The sequence below is a fragment of the Microchirus variegatus genome (genome assembly GCF_963457635.1).
Source record: "Microchirus variegatus genome assembly, chromosome: 4".
Classification (NCBI taxonomy): Eukaryota; Metazoa; Chordata; class Actinopteri; order Pleuronectiformes; family Soleidae; genus Microchirus; species Microchirus variegatus.
Window position 1 is genome coordinate 8241942 of NC_139805.1, and position 19596 is coordinate 8261537.

The window sequence follows — 19596 nt, forward strand, 5'->3', positions numbered from 1 at the left end:
TCTCTATAATCAAGAGTGTGTTTAATAATTTTCCAGTTGACCTTTACGTCACAGAAAAACAAACAGTGAATGGCGAGATGGTCCAACGTGCTGTGGTTCTGTATGTTTCGTACCTTCCCTACATGTTAATCGTGAAAAGCCCAAAGAGTCTGTCTTTTCCGTAGGTGTCGCTGCCAATGCTATTGTGCTGTTTGTTCTTTTCCAGCAACACTCCTGCAGTTTGTACATCTAGGAAATGTTGTTGCATACGCAGAAAGCCAAGTCTGACGGGTGAATTCCAATTCCTTGCTTAACCCTCAATCTTAACCCTCAATCTCAAAAATGTGCGCTCCCTCTAGTGCAAGTGCTGTCCTGATTCTCAGAAAAATAAAGTTGAGGGGCTAGTTTAAGGGCTGTATCGCCCTCAATATTGAGATTTTCCGAGACCACCCTTGGGAGCAAGTGCTACCCAGAATGCATTGCGTGTTTTCTCATGACAAAGATGGCGCCGAAAGCAGCGAAACGAGTACGCTACAAATAAAGTATTTTCTTTGTTAATAGAGATATAAACATTATGAAAACCATTGTATTATCTTAGTTTAGGCGCATATTATGGATTACTGACGTCATTGTTGCGTAACATTTATTTTTATTTATTTATTTATTTAATAGCCGGCCGGTGCGGACAAGCGATCGTTTGCTATCGTTTACTTTTCAATAAGTCGTGGTGTGTGGTAACTGTCAGCTGAATATGTCCGTGGTTGTGGTATTTGTATGAGTATCATCTTATAACTAACTGACAACCTAATAACTTGACTGACAAATGGATCGTAATTAATAATCGTGACGTAAATGTGTTCTTCTTCTTCTTTTTTGGAGTTGACAGACTGGACGCAGCTTTCTCGTTATTCTGCCCCCCGCAGTCTGAAGACGTATCTGCATTTAAGGGATGTCCCATTTCTAAGTGACAAAATAACCCTCAACACTTGGTTTTGAGGGCCAGTTAAGATTAAGGGTTGAGCTTGAGGGTTAAGATAGGAATTGGAATTCACCCTAAATGTATACATGCAGGAGTAATACAAGCATTATCCAGGTTTGTTAGTCTGACTAAGTATCGGAGTTCCAAAAAACTACTCTGCCAATCTGTAATAAGACATCTCAAAAAACTTGCGATTAAGTTGCTAACAAGTTTGAAAATCATATGAAAACTGTAAAAGTTGCTTATTTAATCTATTTTTCTTTTAGCTACTATGGCAATGTCCTGGCAACCTGTACGTCAATAAAGTATGAAGTTGAAATGTGATTTAGTACTCGTCACCCCCTCACATTTTTTCTGTCTGAAGGTTTATAGCCCCAAACTTAGAATCCAGAATAGTCCTTGTCATATAAACTGAGATACGTCTATATGTTCATGTCCTGTGGAACTTTGTTGACACATCTTAGGAGTGAACCACAATGCCCTCACAGCACAGATAAAAATTTGACAGTGTCTTGTTGAACGTGATATATGGATATATTCCTAGATCTGAATTTTAATGCGAAAGTGACTCAGCTTCTTATTCGGAAATTGGACAAAACGTAGGTTAATGTAGTGTCACAGGAGAGAACCACTCTCTCTCTATAAACTATAAAATCCTGCCAACACTGAAAATCGAAAAGTGTGTGTGTGTTTGGTTCATTCCCTGCGCTTGAACAATATATAATGCAAAACACATGCACATGAACATAAACAGGGTAAATTGACTGTTTACAGGGGTTAAAAATAAATAAATAAAGTATATCTACCACGTACGTCATATTGTATACTTTTTTAAAACATGAATTACGATGTAAGGCCTTCACTGATGTTCATGTATGGATCATTTTTAAATGAGACATAAAGTCGGAGTGGAAAAGAAAATCAATAGCAGCAACTGGATGGGCCCAGTGTTGCAAGACAGATATCTAGGCTGACATTTAAAATAATGTGGCGTGACGTAACTGTTCTCTTGGTGGGGCTGACGCCACTGTGGTAAATGAGTGCGTCTCCCTCGTTCTCTACATTTCCCTCCTCTGTTTCCAGCATCTCTTGGCCCTCATTCAATGTTTATATCCAAAACAAACCTGCATTCGGACAATGAAAGCAGAATTGTATCATGATGTATGCGTCAACTTATTTTCAAATCCATGAGGAGAAGGATTTTATTTAGAAGTAAAAGTGGTGGGTCGCCCTTAAGCCGGTCACTTTAAATTACTTTCTGCCACAACCGAGTGGCTTGTTATGCGCCGTGTTCTGCATTCAAGCAGAACTTATGAAATCCTGTCAGGACATTCTAAACTCAGAGATTTAAAAAAAAAAAAAAAGAAAACAACTTGGGAGTTTATAGGTCAGGAATATGACGGCGGAAGTGCTTAAATGGCCTCGTCATAGGTAGGTAATACTATATACTATAAAACTAGAGGTAATTGTTTTTCCCCTGACATCTTGTAAGGCTGAATAATGAATATTGCGCCTCTAAATCCTCTGATACACATCAACGTAATCTAAGTGAGCACTGCTTTCTATTTTAGCTGTAGATTAAAAAAAAAGCCTCAACTATTTTTCATTTCACATATATGGGCAAATGTGACAAGCTTTAGTTATAGGTGTGAGGTGATTCTAACAGTTACATTTATTTCATGTATTTTTAGCAGCTAATGCTTTTCTTTTCTTTAGTTTTTTCCTCTACTCCCTTCGTCCTCTTCCCTACTTCCCTTCAGTCTCCCTCTCTCCCTGCTTGATGTGGCTTTTTGTGCGAGTGAAAAGCAGCAGCCGGCCATCAAACATTTACATCATGTGCTGCTTTGGAGTGCAAAAGGAGAGAAAGACAGTGGAGAGGAACTGAAAAAAAAACAGTCACGCAGAAATGAAGCGGGCAGAACGAGTGAAACTTGGGGAAAGACACACACGGATAAAGAGAGGGTTAAAGGCCGAGGCAGACGGACACAGAGACAGAAGAACAGTCTGAACAGAAGAATCTTTGTCTCAGTGTAAGTAGGTCAGGAGTTCACTGGCTAGTAGTCCACAGCAAGGCCAAATTATCCTACCATGAGTACAGTCTGGAATATAAATGATAACACAGGAGTGCGGAAAACTTCTTCTTTTCTGTTTTTTACTTTAATTGTTGCATTTTCAAGTGTTTGTGGTGGAAATGTGGAAAATGGTCTGAGATGCAACATATTAAGGAGCTAATTCTCTGAAATCAAAACACTTAAAGCCTTCAATTACTGATATAAAATAGCGTATTAATGCATAATGCTACATAAAAGCAATACAGCTAAAAGCGACTGACATAGTCTGGGACTGCAACCACAAATACGCCTCTTATTTTCAGATTTGTATGCAAACTCTGTTTAGTGGTTTGTACATGTGTTCTGTCTGTTAATTGCAATGTAAGTGTTAATAATTAATGTAGCACTAAATTCAAATGAACATAAGAAAAAGTTGGTAATCCTGTCCCAGGACAGGTAATGATATGATATTTTAGGGCAGTACATGGTGTATTTTTTTTTTTTTTTAAATATGGAATACAGCAAATAGTGCAGTAATTAATTTTTAATCTCAACTGTATGCCCGAAATAGACTGAAATAAATAATAAATAAAAAAACTTTTAACGCAACTGGTTGAGGTTGTTATTTTCTCTATAAATGCTGTTCTTTTTCGTCGTGTCCTTCATGCATTTGTTTGCACTGATCTCTCTTTTTCCAACTTGACGTTTTTAGCTGTCTACCCTCCGTTCTTAGACTATTCCAGTCGATGAGTGGCTAGACCTCAGTGTTTCATTCAAGGACACTTAATCATGAACATGGCTCTTAATGGGCTGGATTGGCCATTAATGGTTTTAATGAGTGCTGTCAGGTTTCTGGCTTGAGCCCCATGTGCCGTGGACTTATGAGAACAAACAAGGCAGAGGATGCGAGTGAAATCTTTAAGGGTTTCTCGATGAAGGCAATTTTCCCCTCTGAATCAACCCAACCCCCACAATCCTTTCACTGTCTGGACAGAAATAGGCTCCACAAGAAGAGAGAGAGAGAGATAAACAAGACATGAGTCCCCATTCTGTAAGAGAATAAAGAGCCGTATGTACATCTATTTGGAAATAGTGGACATTGTGGACATACACAAACGCACACACAGTACAAGGTTTACATAAACGATACTGGAGCAGATTCACAGCTGAAATCATTTACGTTTTGTTTTTTTCCTTCCACACAACAGAGCCTAATCTGTTGGACCCACCCCGTGAGAGCAGTGACAAGCCTGCTTTATCACGTTACCACCATTCGGTATGCAGAGATGTATAGTGCTGTGTGCATTTATGGGACGTATTTTTACGGATTAGGGTTTTTGACTTCACAAGCCTCAAAAAAACCTCCCCTGCATGCTGCTGCAACTCTAACTGCTGGTGTTATTGGGCACAAGAGTCACCTTGAAGCTTTTTTTTGGTCCATTCACAATCACACTTTTCTTCCCCTCTAATCCATACATTGCATAACCTGGCTAAACCGTCACATCAAGCATATTAAACGCGGCGAAATAAAGAGAGGAGGTAGAATCTGGAAACAGGTGGGGGATGGATCGGGGTAAATTATGCAAAGCAGCGAGCATTATTAATCTTAATATGGAAATGACGATCTATTAAAAGTAATATACAAATGCTGCATCATCAATGATGTTGTGATGCTGTTGGCTGCGAAAGTGCTTGTACCTGGAGAAACAAACATTGCATTGTGCATTGTGCATGTGATGTTACAAAAAAATGTGTGTTGAGCTCATGTTTCATGCAGACATCTATTTGTTTATTGGCGTTGTCGTGAACCGAAAAGGTGAGGAATCACCAGATAACGATGCACCTCTCAGTGCAGCCATCCAAAACAAGGGTTGATCTCCCCACACACACACACACACATGCAAATTTCACACAGGTACAGGGCAGACATACACCCTATCAAAATGGACGACAGGGGAGTCTGCTGCTGCTGCTGCTGCTGTGGCTGCTGCTGCTGCTGATGCTGCTGCTCTATTATGTAATTGTCTAACCCAGTGTCAAATCACCAGGCAGCAGCCCCATCATACATCTGTGACCTCATTCATCAGGATAAAACTCATTCTTCAGTCTCATTTTTCTGAGAGATCAACATTTTTGTTCATCTGTCGTATCCACCTGTATATTCTCACTGTCCTGGGGATAATTGTTAACTGCCTAATTTGTTTGTCTCTTTTAACCACCCGGCTCTCTTCAAACCTGACTCCAAAGCCCACAATCTTTTGCCTTTTTTTCTCTCCAACCATCCACTGTTCTTTGCTGTCATTGGTAATACTCCACACCCAATTCCCCAGCAGTTTAACCTCATTTTGTTTCCTCACTCCATTTACATCTTTCTACTTAAAAGCTCCACCACTTTCCTCTATTGTCATGCACCTTGCAGGCACATATCCCCCATGTCTCTGTTTTCCCCAGCCTCCTCTACATTATTATTATCATTATTATTATTTTTATTTATTTTTTAAACATATAGATATATATTTTTTAACGTTCTTGACCGCTAACCCAGGTCCTTACCAGGTATGAGCTACAGTGAAGCGCCGCCTCTGTCTGATGTTCTTGTTGACCATTAGCTTGCGAAAGAGCCGCGGGGAGCTTCTGGGGGACAGTTTTGGGGACGTGGCTCCCCTCTTGCCTCCCACCACACCTGGCATCTTGGGAGGCTCCAGCTCCAAATGCATGTGCTCCTTGAATGTCCGAATGCAGGAGTCCATCTCAACGCTCAGCTCGTTGGATGACATCCCTGCAGGTTGGCTTCAGTTCTGCAAGAGAGACTTTCTTTTCCCTGTCAAATTTCTGACACGTCAGTCTCACCAGGCGGACATGCACGGCTAGTTTCCTCCTCCCTTTGCCTTATCCGGGAAACAGAAGAAGTTCAAATCAGGCTGGAATCTTCTTGTGAAAAAAAAATTGAGGCTACCTTCCAAACAAAAATATACACACATACCCTTTTGTTGGTTGTGTTGTTTTTACCTTTACCATTTCCCCCTATTCTTCAGGGGTTTAGAGATCATCCAGCCAGCAGTTATCTCTCCTTTGGCTCATACATTGTGGGTTCCTTGTAGTCCTCTGTTCAGAGGCTCTTAGAGCTACTTCCAAAGCAGAAATCCTCTTCTCACAACTGCTTCTCCTCCATCTCTCTTCTCCTGGTGTTGGTGTCTGTGAGGTGCACAACCCAGTGCTCTATCACTCTCCTTGTCCCTGTGTCCCTCTGTCTCTAAGGCACAGCTGGTGCCTGCTTAATGCACACCTCAGCACCAGCTTTTTCCCTCAGACCATCAGGGCAGCGTGATGTTGGAGGATCTCCCTTATGAAAGATTCAAATGTTCTCTGCCTCCTCCTGTTCTGCTCCTCCTCCAGCCATCACTTGCTTGACTGACCTTGTCTCTCTGCAAACAACCCCCACCTCTTCCAAAAGGCACTCCCGGTGTGGCAGAGAGGGACTCCCACTAAGCCCAGCCTCTAGTCAGATTTCCCCTTTTACTCGCAGTCAGTCAGAGCAGCGAGTGGAGCGGAGTACAGCACAGCACAGCACAGCCCAGCATGCAGGCAAATGCCTCACTTGCTGTTTCATTCAGAATATACACAAGGAGCCGAGAGCAGACACGCAGTGAGCTCAAGACACGCCTCCCTTTCACAGATTGGCTGGTGGCTGTTGTGACGACAGGCGGGCAGGCACAGTAACAGGTTGTCAAATTTATTATTTATTTTTGTTTAGCCAGGATTTGTGGTCATGTTGCTGATGATGTTGTGACCTTTAGAGAGGCAGGAAACTGGTGAGATCATTAAGTAAAACATTTTTTTTTTTTTTTTTTAATCAGAAGATCCAAATAATCACTCAAATGCATTGCAATATAATTGGAAAGCATATGTTTATTTACTGATAAATGTGTTCCATCACACATCTCACACTATTTTAGAAACAATATAACCGTGAGATTGCTACAGTATCTATCCATCTATCCACCCAGTGCTGACAAGGAGACAGAGAAAGAGGAGTAATGTGCTGAAGGTTAAAAGACTGATTAGAGGAGGTAGTAGAGCAGCATGATAAATATTGGAAATGCGAGCACTTGCCGGTTGGTTCTGTGATTTGACTTGTTTTGGTTGTGAGTCATACCTGATTGTGAGCCAACAAGGTGTGCAGCTCTTTTTCACCACTGAGTTGCCAATTAATCTGTTCAAAATAGTCTTTTCCAGGCTTGTATATAAAGGAGAAAACACCTGCTGTAATATGACTACCTACTTAGACTGGAGTGTGCTCTCATGGTGTAAAATCAGCCTGTGATGTGTGTGTGTGCGACATTACTTGGCCATTTTCCTCCGATCTCCATCTATCGTCAAACAAATCATTAAAACTTTCACTGGCAGACAGGATCATTTGATGCTTGGTAGAGCAAACACTGAACATAATGATTAAAATAATTCTCTCCAACTAGTTCGTGCCAGTTTAATGAGTTATAAAATCACACATAATGAATGCACCGTCTTCCAAACAATTCCACTTTGTATATATCAAGCCGTGCTAGCATCAATGCTAACACACTGAGCTTTACAACTTTCCTCGTTGCTAGATGCTAAAGGTTTATTAAATCTTAACTTGCTTGCAATGGGGATAATTCAGGGGATCACAAGAGCTATTAGAGGCCATTCTTCCTCTGAAATGGTACAGCCCAATTAAGAGGGATTTATCCTCAAGGGAGAATTAAGTACGTACAAAATTCCAATATAGTCAATACTTGTTCACATTCAGACACAATTGGAGAATGGTTGACTAACTGATTGACCAGCCAACAGACCTTTGCCAGAGCCATAAAACAAAAAGCACTTTTTATTTAAAAATACGGCAAGTAAAGATTCATACAGTGTTTTTGATTCTTCATGACCACTCAAAGCTGCTTTACACTACATTCACCCATTCATTCACACATTCATGTAGTGCATCTACTGTATGTGCACAATACCCATTCATACAATGCCATCACGGCCATCAGGGGCAACTTGGGTGAAAAACTGATATTATAGTGACCGGCTTTAGCGCTTTATTGGAGTGTCTGTGCTGAAAGGAGAATGAGAAAAGATGAATGAGGAACCATAGAGAGGGACCAACAAAAGGGATGGAGATTAAATGAAAGCCAGGGACATTCAACATGACTTTTACATCCTTGAGGGCGTTGGTGAAAGTTGAGAACAGAACAGAAACAGCTACAGCTACAATAAACCCTGCAGCCAAACATATGGCAGCTCTTCACCGACGTTACTTCTCTTATCAAGTGGACCACAATATTGAAACCTGAAAGGAACATTGCAACTGTTTTGTTTTTAGGTCTCTGGATCTCTGGATTGACCTCTTTGTGTCCAATGCGATACTAAAATCATAACTTTGAGTCTCTTCTGATAACAATATTGGTCAAACTTTCACCTCATTTCAACAACATAGCTGGTAATTACCACCTAAGGATAACCAGTTGTTACTAAAACACAGTGCTCCAACTGCACAGCAGACATTTGCAGCCCTCACTCACATCCTTGTCACATGATGATGGTGTCACATATCTCCCTTTATTATTTTGGGTTAACTGATCGTATTAATTCAACTTTTTTTCCAAGATCCAAATCAGTGGTTAGTATCTGACTAATATCACAACAGAGTAGTATATCAGCTCATTCCTAGAAATGACAAAACATAACTGACAATAATCTGAATGACTGATTAGTTAATCATAGACTTAATAAGAGTAAGCCACTCTAAAAATGTCCGTGAGTGCTGTGAGTTAATTGCTAATAAACGGATGCTAATATTCTGATGACGAACATTATCTTCATTAATTGTGCTAGCTTGCTTCCTCATTATGAATCAAATAAGAGATTCGTCTGATACTAAAGGAGATGAATAAGTGCTTGTTTAATGTTAAAAAAGACACACATTTCACAACCTTCACAACCTTTGACAACCAAAACCTCCTGGGTCAGACCAAAATATTTGTTGAGCATTATGACGACTGTGGTTAACATTTTTTTTCAAAAGTTATGCTTAGCAAAATGTACTGTTCTTGTGCTTCCATCTTTTTGTATGATAATGGGTGTTCCATTTTTTAATTTCATCAAGAGCCAAGCTGAGGTAGTTTTGGGAATCTGGTTAGGATACCTCCTGGACACCTCCCTGAGGAGGTATCACAGGCATGTCCTCCCAGGATGAGCCCTCTGGGCCGACACACTGGAGGGACTTATGCCTCGGCTGGCCTGGGAACACCTTGGGATCCCCCCAGAGGAGCTGGCGGAAGTGGCTGGGGAGAGGACGCTCTGGGCTTCCTTGCTAAGGCTGCTGCCTAGTGATGGGATCGGCAGTTCATTTGAGTGTACTGAATCACTAGAATCCGTTCATTAAAATGATTCGTTCACCGAATCGTTCAGTGCTTAGCAGGAGCCCAGTGCCCTGCTACGTGACTCACCTCCTCCCTGAGTGCAGTACGTTCGCGCCGCGGGTCAGTGAGTGAGTGAGTGACAGCGCGGACGAGATTCATGTCTCAACCACAGTTCACCAGCTCTCTGTGTGTCAGTTCGTTCACGAATCATGACCGAGTCAGTGACCGACAGCGCGAACGAATCACAGCAGCACGACAGACACAGTTCTTCTTACTAGTCACTCCCTCCGCGCTCGGTGCCGGTTGGCTGGCGTCGTTTGCCGAAGATACACGGCGTCGGCGAACGACATCACGAGTGATTCGCAGAACGCGACAGTTCCTCTCCTGACCGCCCCACGCTCGCTGCTGAGCTCAACTGAACTAAGAAAGGAACGAATCAGTTCATGAAGTGATCCCAGTCAGTTCGTTCACTCAAATGATTCGTACTTTTGAACGAATCACTCATGACCGACACAACACTACTGCTGCCCCCCGTGATCCAGACCTGGATAAGCAGAAGACAAAGAAAGGGAGTGGAACATGCAACAGAGGGAGCAGGAGCGGACATAACATCTTTCAGACCCTGTCTGTACTGAAGTGTTGGTCAGATGTGAAGTGTTCCAAGAGTCCTTAATGTAGCATCTCTGGTTAGATAAAAAGCTCCCTTTTTCCCCTCTTTCCCAGTCCACAGTCCATCTCTGATAAGCAAAAATGACTGCACTGTGGCCCAGATGAAAAGCTCCACATTCATTCACAACAGTATGTTGGAAAACAACGCACAGTGAAGTGCCAAGGACTAGGAAAAAAAAGGACTGAGACCGTGCTGTGCATGATTATGAATGAATTCCCTGTGTTCAGTTCATATATTGTCCTGTATGTGCAAACGACAAGAAAAGGAAAAGAGACAAAGAGCAAATTATTTACAGGAGGTTCCAGTAGAATCCTGAAGAGCTGTAGCTAAAGAAAGGACGAGGCTGAACATACAGTATTATGATTCGAAGGTGACCTCTTCGGTGCGAAACCGCCTGCTGTGTTAAGTGGTAAAAGATTGTAGATGGAAGGTTTATGAGCGACAGCAACAGCAGCAGCACTCGCAGCAATGGAAAAACACAATTTAATTCACAACAATAAAATAAAGACCAAAGATGATGCTGTAAATGCAATCAAAACACGATTAAAATATAGAATTTTCAATGGCTTTTCCACTGTGATTTCATATACTGTGGGTCATCATGAGGGCTTTGTCTTCTGGCTCACAATTATGTAGTTTACAAATGAAGAATAATGCAGTGCTTTTTGTATGTATCGGTATGAGAAGTGAATGAGAGCAAACCATAGAAAAGACAGAAAGAGTTACGGCTGTGACAGATTTCTCCCTGTGATGTTTCAGTAAAAACACAGCATGGAAACAGTTATTCCAACATCCCTGTCAACTCACAAACCAGCTAAACTAGGATTAGGTTTACTGGATGAGGATTATTTACAACACAGACTGACAACCATGAGGGTAGCCAAGGCACATACGCATGTTTGTTTAAACTTCAGACAATAGCTTTTACGTCCATGCAGTTTTTTTCTGTGCCTGATTTGTTCAAAATCATCTTCAAAAGTTGCATGAAAACAATTGTGAAAAACAACAGAGGGAGGCCGAGTAAATATATCTAAATGAATCAATATTGAATCAACTTGGTAATAGAATCAAAATGATTCAGGAAATCAGTAGTGGCACGCAGCGCCAGATCACATCACATGTTTTCACAGAAAAACTGGCTGATGCTCAGATATGAGGAAGTGAGCACGAGAACGAGCGTAATCTTGACGCATAATCTGTCTAGTTTGCTCTCTGTACGTGACAAAAATGAAAAATTCAAGATCCATTTCCTGCCCACTTGCTGTGTGTACTCACACCCACACAAAAGCAACACCAGCGGAGAGAGGGTAGTGCTCGACAACAAGTACACACAGTGCAGACAAGTTATAATCTGGCCAGAGACATCCTGACCCAGGTTGAAATACGCATCCACATATAGTTTGAAATGATGGAGAAGACATCTGAATTGGCACATTCCTAGTGGGAAAGTATATCATTATACATGATTGAGAGAACTAGTTTGGGATTTTAATGCATAAATCTTTAATAATAGGACTTTGAAAAGGCCTGTGCACACACGTTTTCTGTGTAATCAATGCTGTAATTCATAATCAGGAAACCTAATAATTAAACCCTAGTGGCACTGTTAAACAAAGCAGATATATTAGCAAATTGTAATAAAAAAATAAAATGCAGAAACATAGGTTAGGTGAAAGTTAACTTAATTTTCTTAATTACATGGTACAGGAATATAGTCAATCTTATTTTCATGGACTCGATTTTCTCTTGTTATTTTATCAAAAATGAGTAGATTTGATGTTATTTTCTGTTTCATATGATTTAAAGGTTCCATATGTAAGAATGTGGCCAAAAACGGTTACTACATTCAAATTCAAAATACCAAGGTCTTTTAGGTTTCGTTTTCTGACGTAACTGGCAACCCGTGGTAGCTCGGCAGCTGAGACTCTACTGACTGCAATGACTGGTCGACGGCGGTAGGTGGCGCCACATGCCAAAACATGATTTCAAAACATAAACATGATTTGCAGTCTGCAAAATATATATTTTTAATGCAAATATTTTGTCTGTACTGTTGTTGTCGGTGAGTTCAGTTTGTTATATGAACATTATTCCTGAGTCTCTGTGACATATTGGGAGGATTTTATGACCAGTTTCTTTAGATTTATTACATAATGCACCTTTAACGTTAATATCAGCAGAGTTATGACTGTTGTTTAAGCAAAACATGACACCCGAAGACACTGCACTGGCTTTGTTATTAGGTAATCATGAAAAGAATAGAGTACTATTGTAGTATTTCAATGGCTTAATATTGGACAGATGAGTTCATCAGCAGACAAAAATGTGTTCCCTCTCAATGGAGAAATGAATGGGAAATCCAACCTGACAGCAACATGTCAGCGTTTTATTTAGACACCGACTAACAGACATTCGCAGGCGATCCACAGCTGTCCCCGTCTCTATCTGCATGTTGAAACTTCCATAATCAAGGTGCAGTGCCAGTTAAAAATGTCAGACATACACTGTATTATTCTAAGCATTCACAGTAATTGTTTTGTTTTCAACAGGAAACACTGCAACCTTTCTCTCTAGTGCAGACACCGAAGGTTAATGCACATTAACTGACAGTCGGCCGTCCACAGCAGTCAAAGTAATGGAGTGAAATGACTGAGCAGAAGGCATACTTGTTTGAGCCTAATGTGCCATGTCATCACCCTAACCTTTGTCTGTGGAAATCTGTTTTATAACCGAGCGAAATTGGTGTGGAAACTTAAATACCTCAATATGAATCGACGTGGAATCAAATGGAATAGAGACCTTGAGAATATGAATCCAAACGACTGAGGAAATCGGTAGCGATTACCCAGCACCAGATCACAAACAGCGAGACTTAGGGACTTGAGCTTTTTCTCAAGCAGTGGCACAATCACACACAAACATAATACTCAGTGACTGTGGGCAAGGAAGCAATTGTGTACATCAGCAGGAACTATAATTGAATCCCACAGTTACTTATTGCCTCTTGCAAACATTGGTTGCAGCCCTCAAAAAAATAAGGACATAGTGCTCATAAATACATTTTGTTACAGATGACACACACACACACAGTGCAAAGCACAAAACACACATACACACACACACAAACACATCTACTACACATTGAGGCTTCACTGGGAAAGAGAGAGAAATGAGACCTGAGGTCGTTCAGGACGCTGCTGCTGACCCTGATGTTCAGCAGAAGTGATGCCTGAAGGGGACATAGTGTGATGGCTTTTAAAGGAGAGGAGGGCCATGAAAAAGGAAAAAGCACTCTGGGGGGGAAGCATGTCTGCATCTAAGCACCAGGAAAAAACAATGACTGACACACACCTCACCTGCTATAAAGTCTGCAGTTGCCTGAGCGGCCAGCCATAAACTCGCTGTTAACAGAAATCAAAGAAGAAGAAAAAAAATGCAAGTCATAATTAGATCCAGGATAAATCATGGAAAAATATAAATCACTTTTTTTTTTAGAATAGTTACATAAGAAAAACAAGACATGATCAGACCCACTTCTGAAGTGCCCCTAATGATCCTCCAAATCTCTAAGCACTTCTTGAGCTATTTAAATCCTCATTTGATGTTCTCATGATGACGGTGACGAGCACAGTTTAACTCGTGTGTTGATGATCATGGAAAAATTCACCATTTCAGTGAAGCTCATGTAGAAGCATCTGCACTTATGTTCCTCCCATTATCTCTCCATCATTTTTTTTCTTTCATCTGTCAAAAATGTGTCTATGTAATGTGCTGTAAAATGTGCAGGTGCATTCAGTCAACCGTTATCACACTGCCCTCTCCTGGTGATGACTGAAATTTCACCCTCCTCAAACATAAAGTGATTTCTGAAAAGGCAGGTTAATGAGCTCATGGTTTTAATGTTATTTCAAGATCAAAAAATCCTTCATGTCTCGTCTAAGTAGGCCAACACCAGTACCAATTGGAGTCAAATATGTATTTTCGTCACCTGGAATGACGTAAAGAATGTTGGGTAATACAAACATCTTCATTTTTATAAAAAAAAAACGTTTATCTTAGCTCCCTCTCATCTCATACGTCATTACTACAGAAGCTACAATCTGTCTGAGAATCAGTGAACTGAATTTCAGCCCATTCTACGTCAGCCGATATTTAAAAATGTATTATAAAGTGCTCTCTGACAGCAACATCCGGCGATGCACAACTGCACAACTCCACTGATCTACAGAACACTGAGACACACACACGTGCACCTAACAGCGAGTGCACGTAAACACACAGGCAAACTAATGTGTGGCTCCATCGGGGCTAATTAGCAGAAGCCTTTCCAGCAGAGTGTATTCATCTAACGGAGAGAAATCTAACACTTGGCAAATGCTATAACAATGTTCCTCAACAGGGTAGATTCACTGTTTATGATCTCACACACACGCGCGCACACACACGCACACACACACACACGCACACACACGCACACGCACACGCACACACACACACACACACACACACACACACACACACACACACACACACACACACACACACACACACACACACACACACACACACACACACACACACACACACAGCAGCGACAATCAGGTCTAATTAACAAGTAAAAGCATATCTTAATTTAACATGACTGGTCAAGCCATGAACTGACTTACTGTAAGCCCAGTGTGTGTGTGTGTGTGTGTGTGTGTGTGTGTGTTCTTGTACTTGCGGCATACTGAAGACCAGTGAGGGTTTTTAACCATCAAAGTGAGGTCATTTTTACAGAGTGAGGACTTTTTGGCCGGTCCTCACTTTGTTTTCATTGAAATCTCTTCCTTAGGTTGCTATAACATGCTATACTCTGTTTGTCAAACAAAAAAAATAATTCAAATTTGGTCGACATGGTATAGTATAACGGTTTTTGTCAAATTTTGAACCAAAAATGTTGGGTCAAATTTTTTGTGTCAAAGATTTTTTCAAATTTTTGGTCAAAATTTTTGTTTTAATTTTGGTCGACATAGTATAGTATGACGTTTTTGTCAAATTTTAGAAAAAAGTCTCCAGCCTTTTCTTTTTGCTCTGGGGCTCCACCTGCAGACATGTTATGGTACTGCAACCAGTAGTTCTTTGTAGATGTCATTTATGAAGTAGATATTTGTAATTTGGTCCTCAGTTTGTCAGCAACCCCGGTCCTCAGTATGCAGCAAGTACAAGAATGTGTGTGTGTGTGTGTGTGTGTGAAGGCACGGTGCATAAATAATGAAAGAAGGCAGTGTCATCTTCAGAGGGCTGAGTACAACATGGCAGAGATCAGTCGTTGATGCAGAGAGGGATTCTAATCAGTGCTCAGTGTGACTGGGAAACACCGTTACGCTTTGAAATAACACGACTTTGCTTCAAGAGATGAGCTGCTCAAACAAACTTCTCATTAAACTCACCTCAAAGCAATGAAAAAAACATATTTACATGATAGGTTAATGCCACTCAGAAGAAACATGCTGTTATGAGTGGCAGCAAGTCAAAGTTTCATCTTTCTTGTCTATTACCTCGGGTACAGTAGTATACATTAGGGCAGGAACTGTTGGCTCTGTCAATGACTGGACACTGTAAAAAAAATGCTACAAAAACTTTTAAATAAAGCAAACTGAGGTACATAATGTGATCGATAAAGAGAAGGTGCAACAAACCTCTGACCATAGTATAAAAGTGTCTAATCATGGAGTGAGGGAATGTGGTTAAGAAGTGTACAAAGTGTGAATATACTTCTAGACCACATCCACACAGAGTCATATGCAGAGTAGTGGTGTATAAATTAGGCAATATCATATATATTTAAAAAAAAAAAAAGGGAAGACTAGACATGGGCAAGGCCTACATGTTTAAGTTTTAAATCATTTGACCCAGGAGTCAATGGACATTAAATACAGTCCCACTTGACAAAAACCTATTTAAACCCAGTTTTCAGCAGGTTTTTTATGGTTTATTAGAAACCCAAGTAGCTGAGGTTCTTACCTTTATAATATCTGATCATTTGTTGTCTTAATCAACCGATTTAGTGACATTTTTGTGTTTCGGGTGTTCTCTTTCGGGTAACTCTTCTACAAAAGTCAGTCAATGACTGAGTATTCAGATTAAGCCCTTCTTTGAAATCATTGAACTCAAAGCTTCTTTTAGTGCCCAAATACAACCAGCAAACAAAAAACAAAAAAAACAGCCTGATCAGTCCCTGCCTACCTTTTCAAAAAAAAAGTATTTGAGAGTTCAATCCAAGTGGATTCAAACAAATTCACGTTGCAGTTAACTCACCATTCCGGATCGACCGGCGTGATGTCTATCCTGGGAGGAGCTCCGAACGGCAGCGACGTTGGCCTGGCCATGATCTCCTCGTCGGGCGTCCGCGACCTTTCCCCCTGACGCCATGACAACGGAGGTAGCTGCAGGTTGCCTGAGAAACGGCGCCGGCCCCGGCGCAGATCGACCCCCAGCGTGCAGGACGGAGAAGTGAAGGACTCACTGAGGCAGCAGTCCGGAGGCTCTTTGCTGTCCTGAGGACACATGAGGTGACAGAGAGTGAGGTGTTTAGACAGGAAAGAGAAGGCTCAGTTATTCAGACGTACTGGCAAGAGATTACCCGGGTAATAAAACATATTTTTGGGGATGAAATTTTTATGTTCTTTCTCTACAATCTATTTGGGCAATATTGCACCCATGTTTAAAATATTTTTTCTAAAATATTATTAACAGCCAGCAGGTAAGCAGTAACCAGAAAATGGCTGCAGGCCACACCTCCAACAGAGACATACACAATATGGAAAGGATGACCTTCTCACTGAATCTGCAAATGGATAAGTACCTGCAATACTCGGGAAAATGCATTGTGTTTAAGACCAAGAGATGCTCACAGAGCCATTCATATATGAACTGACTTGTATTTCTTTTTGTTATTAATGTTTTTGCTATAAAAAAAAAGTATGAAAGAAAAACAGGGAAGAGAAGAAAAACATGCAAGAAGTTACAGATTTAAGGAATAGTGCTTTACTGATTATAACAAAAAGTACATTTGATTTATTACAGATGTTGACACACAGCTCTCTTATCAAACCTGATGTGCTACTTGCCCACTAGGGGGCGTCACAGGCCTGTTCCTAAAAACTGTTTATATTACAGAGCTCTTTTTCTACTTAGTAGTGAACCTCTTCATCAACCCTACACAGCACAATTCTTTTGAACCGCCTTTACAAAGATGTTTACAGTTTCTTTATCATTACATATAATAATAGTATTTCACCACATGTTGTACCCTGTGCTTCATTTACTGGCCTAATTTGTCTCGTTTTTAAAATGTCAGGTCATAAATAGCCATGTTTACTCCGTGGCTGCAGAGTGATTAACATACGTCTGAGGGGATAAATGATAAACGAGCAAGAGTAAATGAGAAAGTGACAGAGGGAAATGGAACGTGCGTTTGTAGCTGAATGTGGGAATGATGCACGTCTGCATGAAAGGAAGGGAAATGAACGGTAAACCTCCCATCACTGGCAAGACACGGCAACGAAAACTTAATCAGATGGCATTAATCTGGCTGTGTCACCTTTTCCCTGTCGCTCTAGTCTAATAACTTTATTTATCAACTCAACTCTGAGACACTTCTAGAAATCATCCAGACAGTTTGACTCTACATACGTACGAGTAAGTGTTCTCCTTAGTTTGTATCTGAAATCACACTTTTGAGGCATCCTCATCGAGTCATTATTTCATTTCTTTCATTATGTCCCTCAACACACAGACGTGTACAGGGAAAGACCAGGAGCTGGAACACATTGAGGATTTTAACCATTGTCATGGAAACCCGAGACGATCTCATCTTATCATAAATCCATTGTTTTTTTGTTTTTGTGTAAACGGAACACTTTTTATTCCTGCATTTTATTCATTTCTTCCTGCTCACACAAAATCTCATTTAAAAGCAGTACATGATGTTGTTCAGTGCGGTTGAAAGAGTTAAAAAAAAAGAAAGATATATTTTCATTAAAAGAAAACTGAATATGAACAACAATATGATAATATGAAATACAAGCAACTATTATGATTAAAATGTTTTACAAAATACTACTTTTTTGTGTACAGTAAAAAGATGATCTGTGGTTTCCAGATGTTGATTATAAACATATATAGATACTTCAATAAATGTTCAATGAAGAAAATGATCAGACTATTCAATAATGCAAATGTGAGTGTACAGTATTTGTAGAAATCTGATCAGATTTGGCAGTCGCACATGAAGATCCAAATCCTTTTTGAGCTCCACACCAGCTGCGTCTCCAGTGGTTTAAGAACTCTCTCCAGTAAACACAGCCTTCCCACACTCTCTCTCTTTCTGAGTCTCACGGCTTTTCTCTGCGATTTTCCCTTCCTCCACCTACGTACTTGTGGCTTCTGTGCTCAGCTACACGCTGCCAGAGATCGTGATGGAAGAATTACAACCTCATTTCATTGTTAGGTCATACAGTAGGAGTGACTGTGACAAAGACGTATAGTTCCCCTCTCGGCTGTGTGGGTGGTGACTTGTTTTTTTTCGGACTGGCAAGTAAACACACTGCAGAATACTATAGGCTGGTGCTGTTAGATGACAAGAATCATTCAATGCAGATTATAATTTGATGCTAAGACTGGTATTTTACATTTGCTGAACCACATGACACCTTTCTGCATAGAGTTTGCATATTCTCCCTGTGTGTGTGTGTGCGTGGGTTTTCTCTGGGTTCTCCGGGTTCCTTCCACAGTCCAAAGACATGCAGATTTGGGGAAACTGGACACTCTAAATTGACCAGCGGTGTAAAAGTGGCCCTGCGATGGACTGCCGAACTGTCCAGGGTGTACGTCGCCTATTGCACTACCTCAGCTGGGATTGGCACCCCTTCATGTGGAGGATGAAGTGGTAGAAAATGGATGGATGAACCACAGGATTTATCAAAATCGTCTTTTTTTTTTGTCTTACTGTATAAGAAGTGTAGGACAATAGTATTCAGCGTCTGCCACATGCACTAGCTTTTCGTTTTGAGTGTTTTCATTGTTCATATCCAAGACTGAAACATCTTGGTCGGTTAAAAAATTAATCAACCAGTCATTGCACCTGGCAGATGCTCAGTCTGCTCGTGAAGCAGTTGTTTGTGTCACGGTGGTAAATTTGGTGTAAATAAGGCAGTCTACAACAAGTTCTCAGTTTGATTCGCTTCGTGTTAAATCATTTAAAATATTGTTCCAAAAAGTGATTTCAAAATATAAATATAAGACTCTTGTATGTTAACCACCACTCAAAGCCACAGCTGCGCTAAATTAACAGCATTTTTTTTATGTTTCTGTAATGGTTAATACACCAGCAAGTAGAACCTCTTAAATGCTAAACTATAATTATTATTGTTATCCGTACATTTTCTAATTTAATGCTTTATTAAAAAAATAAAATAAAATTGTACAGCACATTATTATTTCTTGATTAAGATATACTTAGGATAGGATTGA

General features: G+C 40.5%; 1 protein-coding gene across 1 annotated transcript in view; it reads right to left on the minus strand.

Annotated features, from left to right (window-relative positions):
- The window catches only part of pde4ba (phosphodiesterase 4B, cAMP-specific a), a gene marked incomplete at both ends in the record, with an annotated part of 141656 nt that overhangs the window by 108420 nt on the left and 13640 nt on the right, over positions 1-19596 (minus strand). Inside the window, one exon of the mRNA XM_083887613.1 lies at positions 16381-16619. Within this exon, the coding sequence (XP_083743739.1) occupies positions 16381-16619 (239 nt within the window). The remainder of the gene's footprint in view (positions 1-16380; positions 16620-19596) is intronic.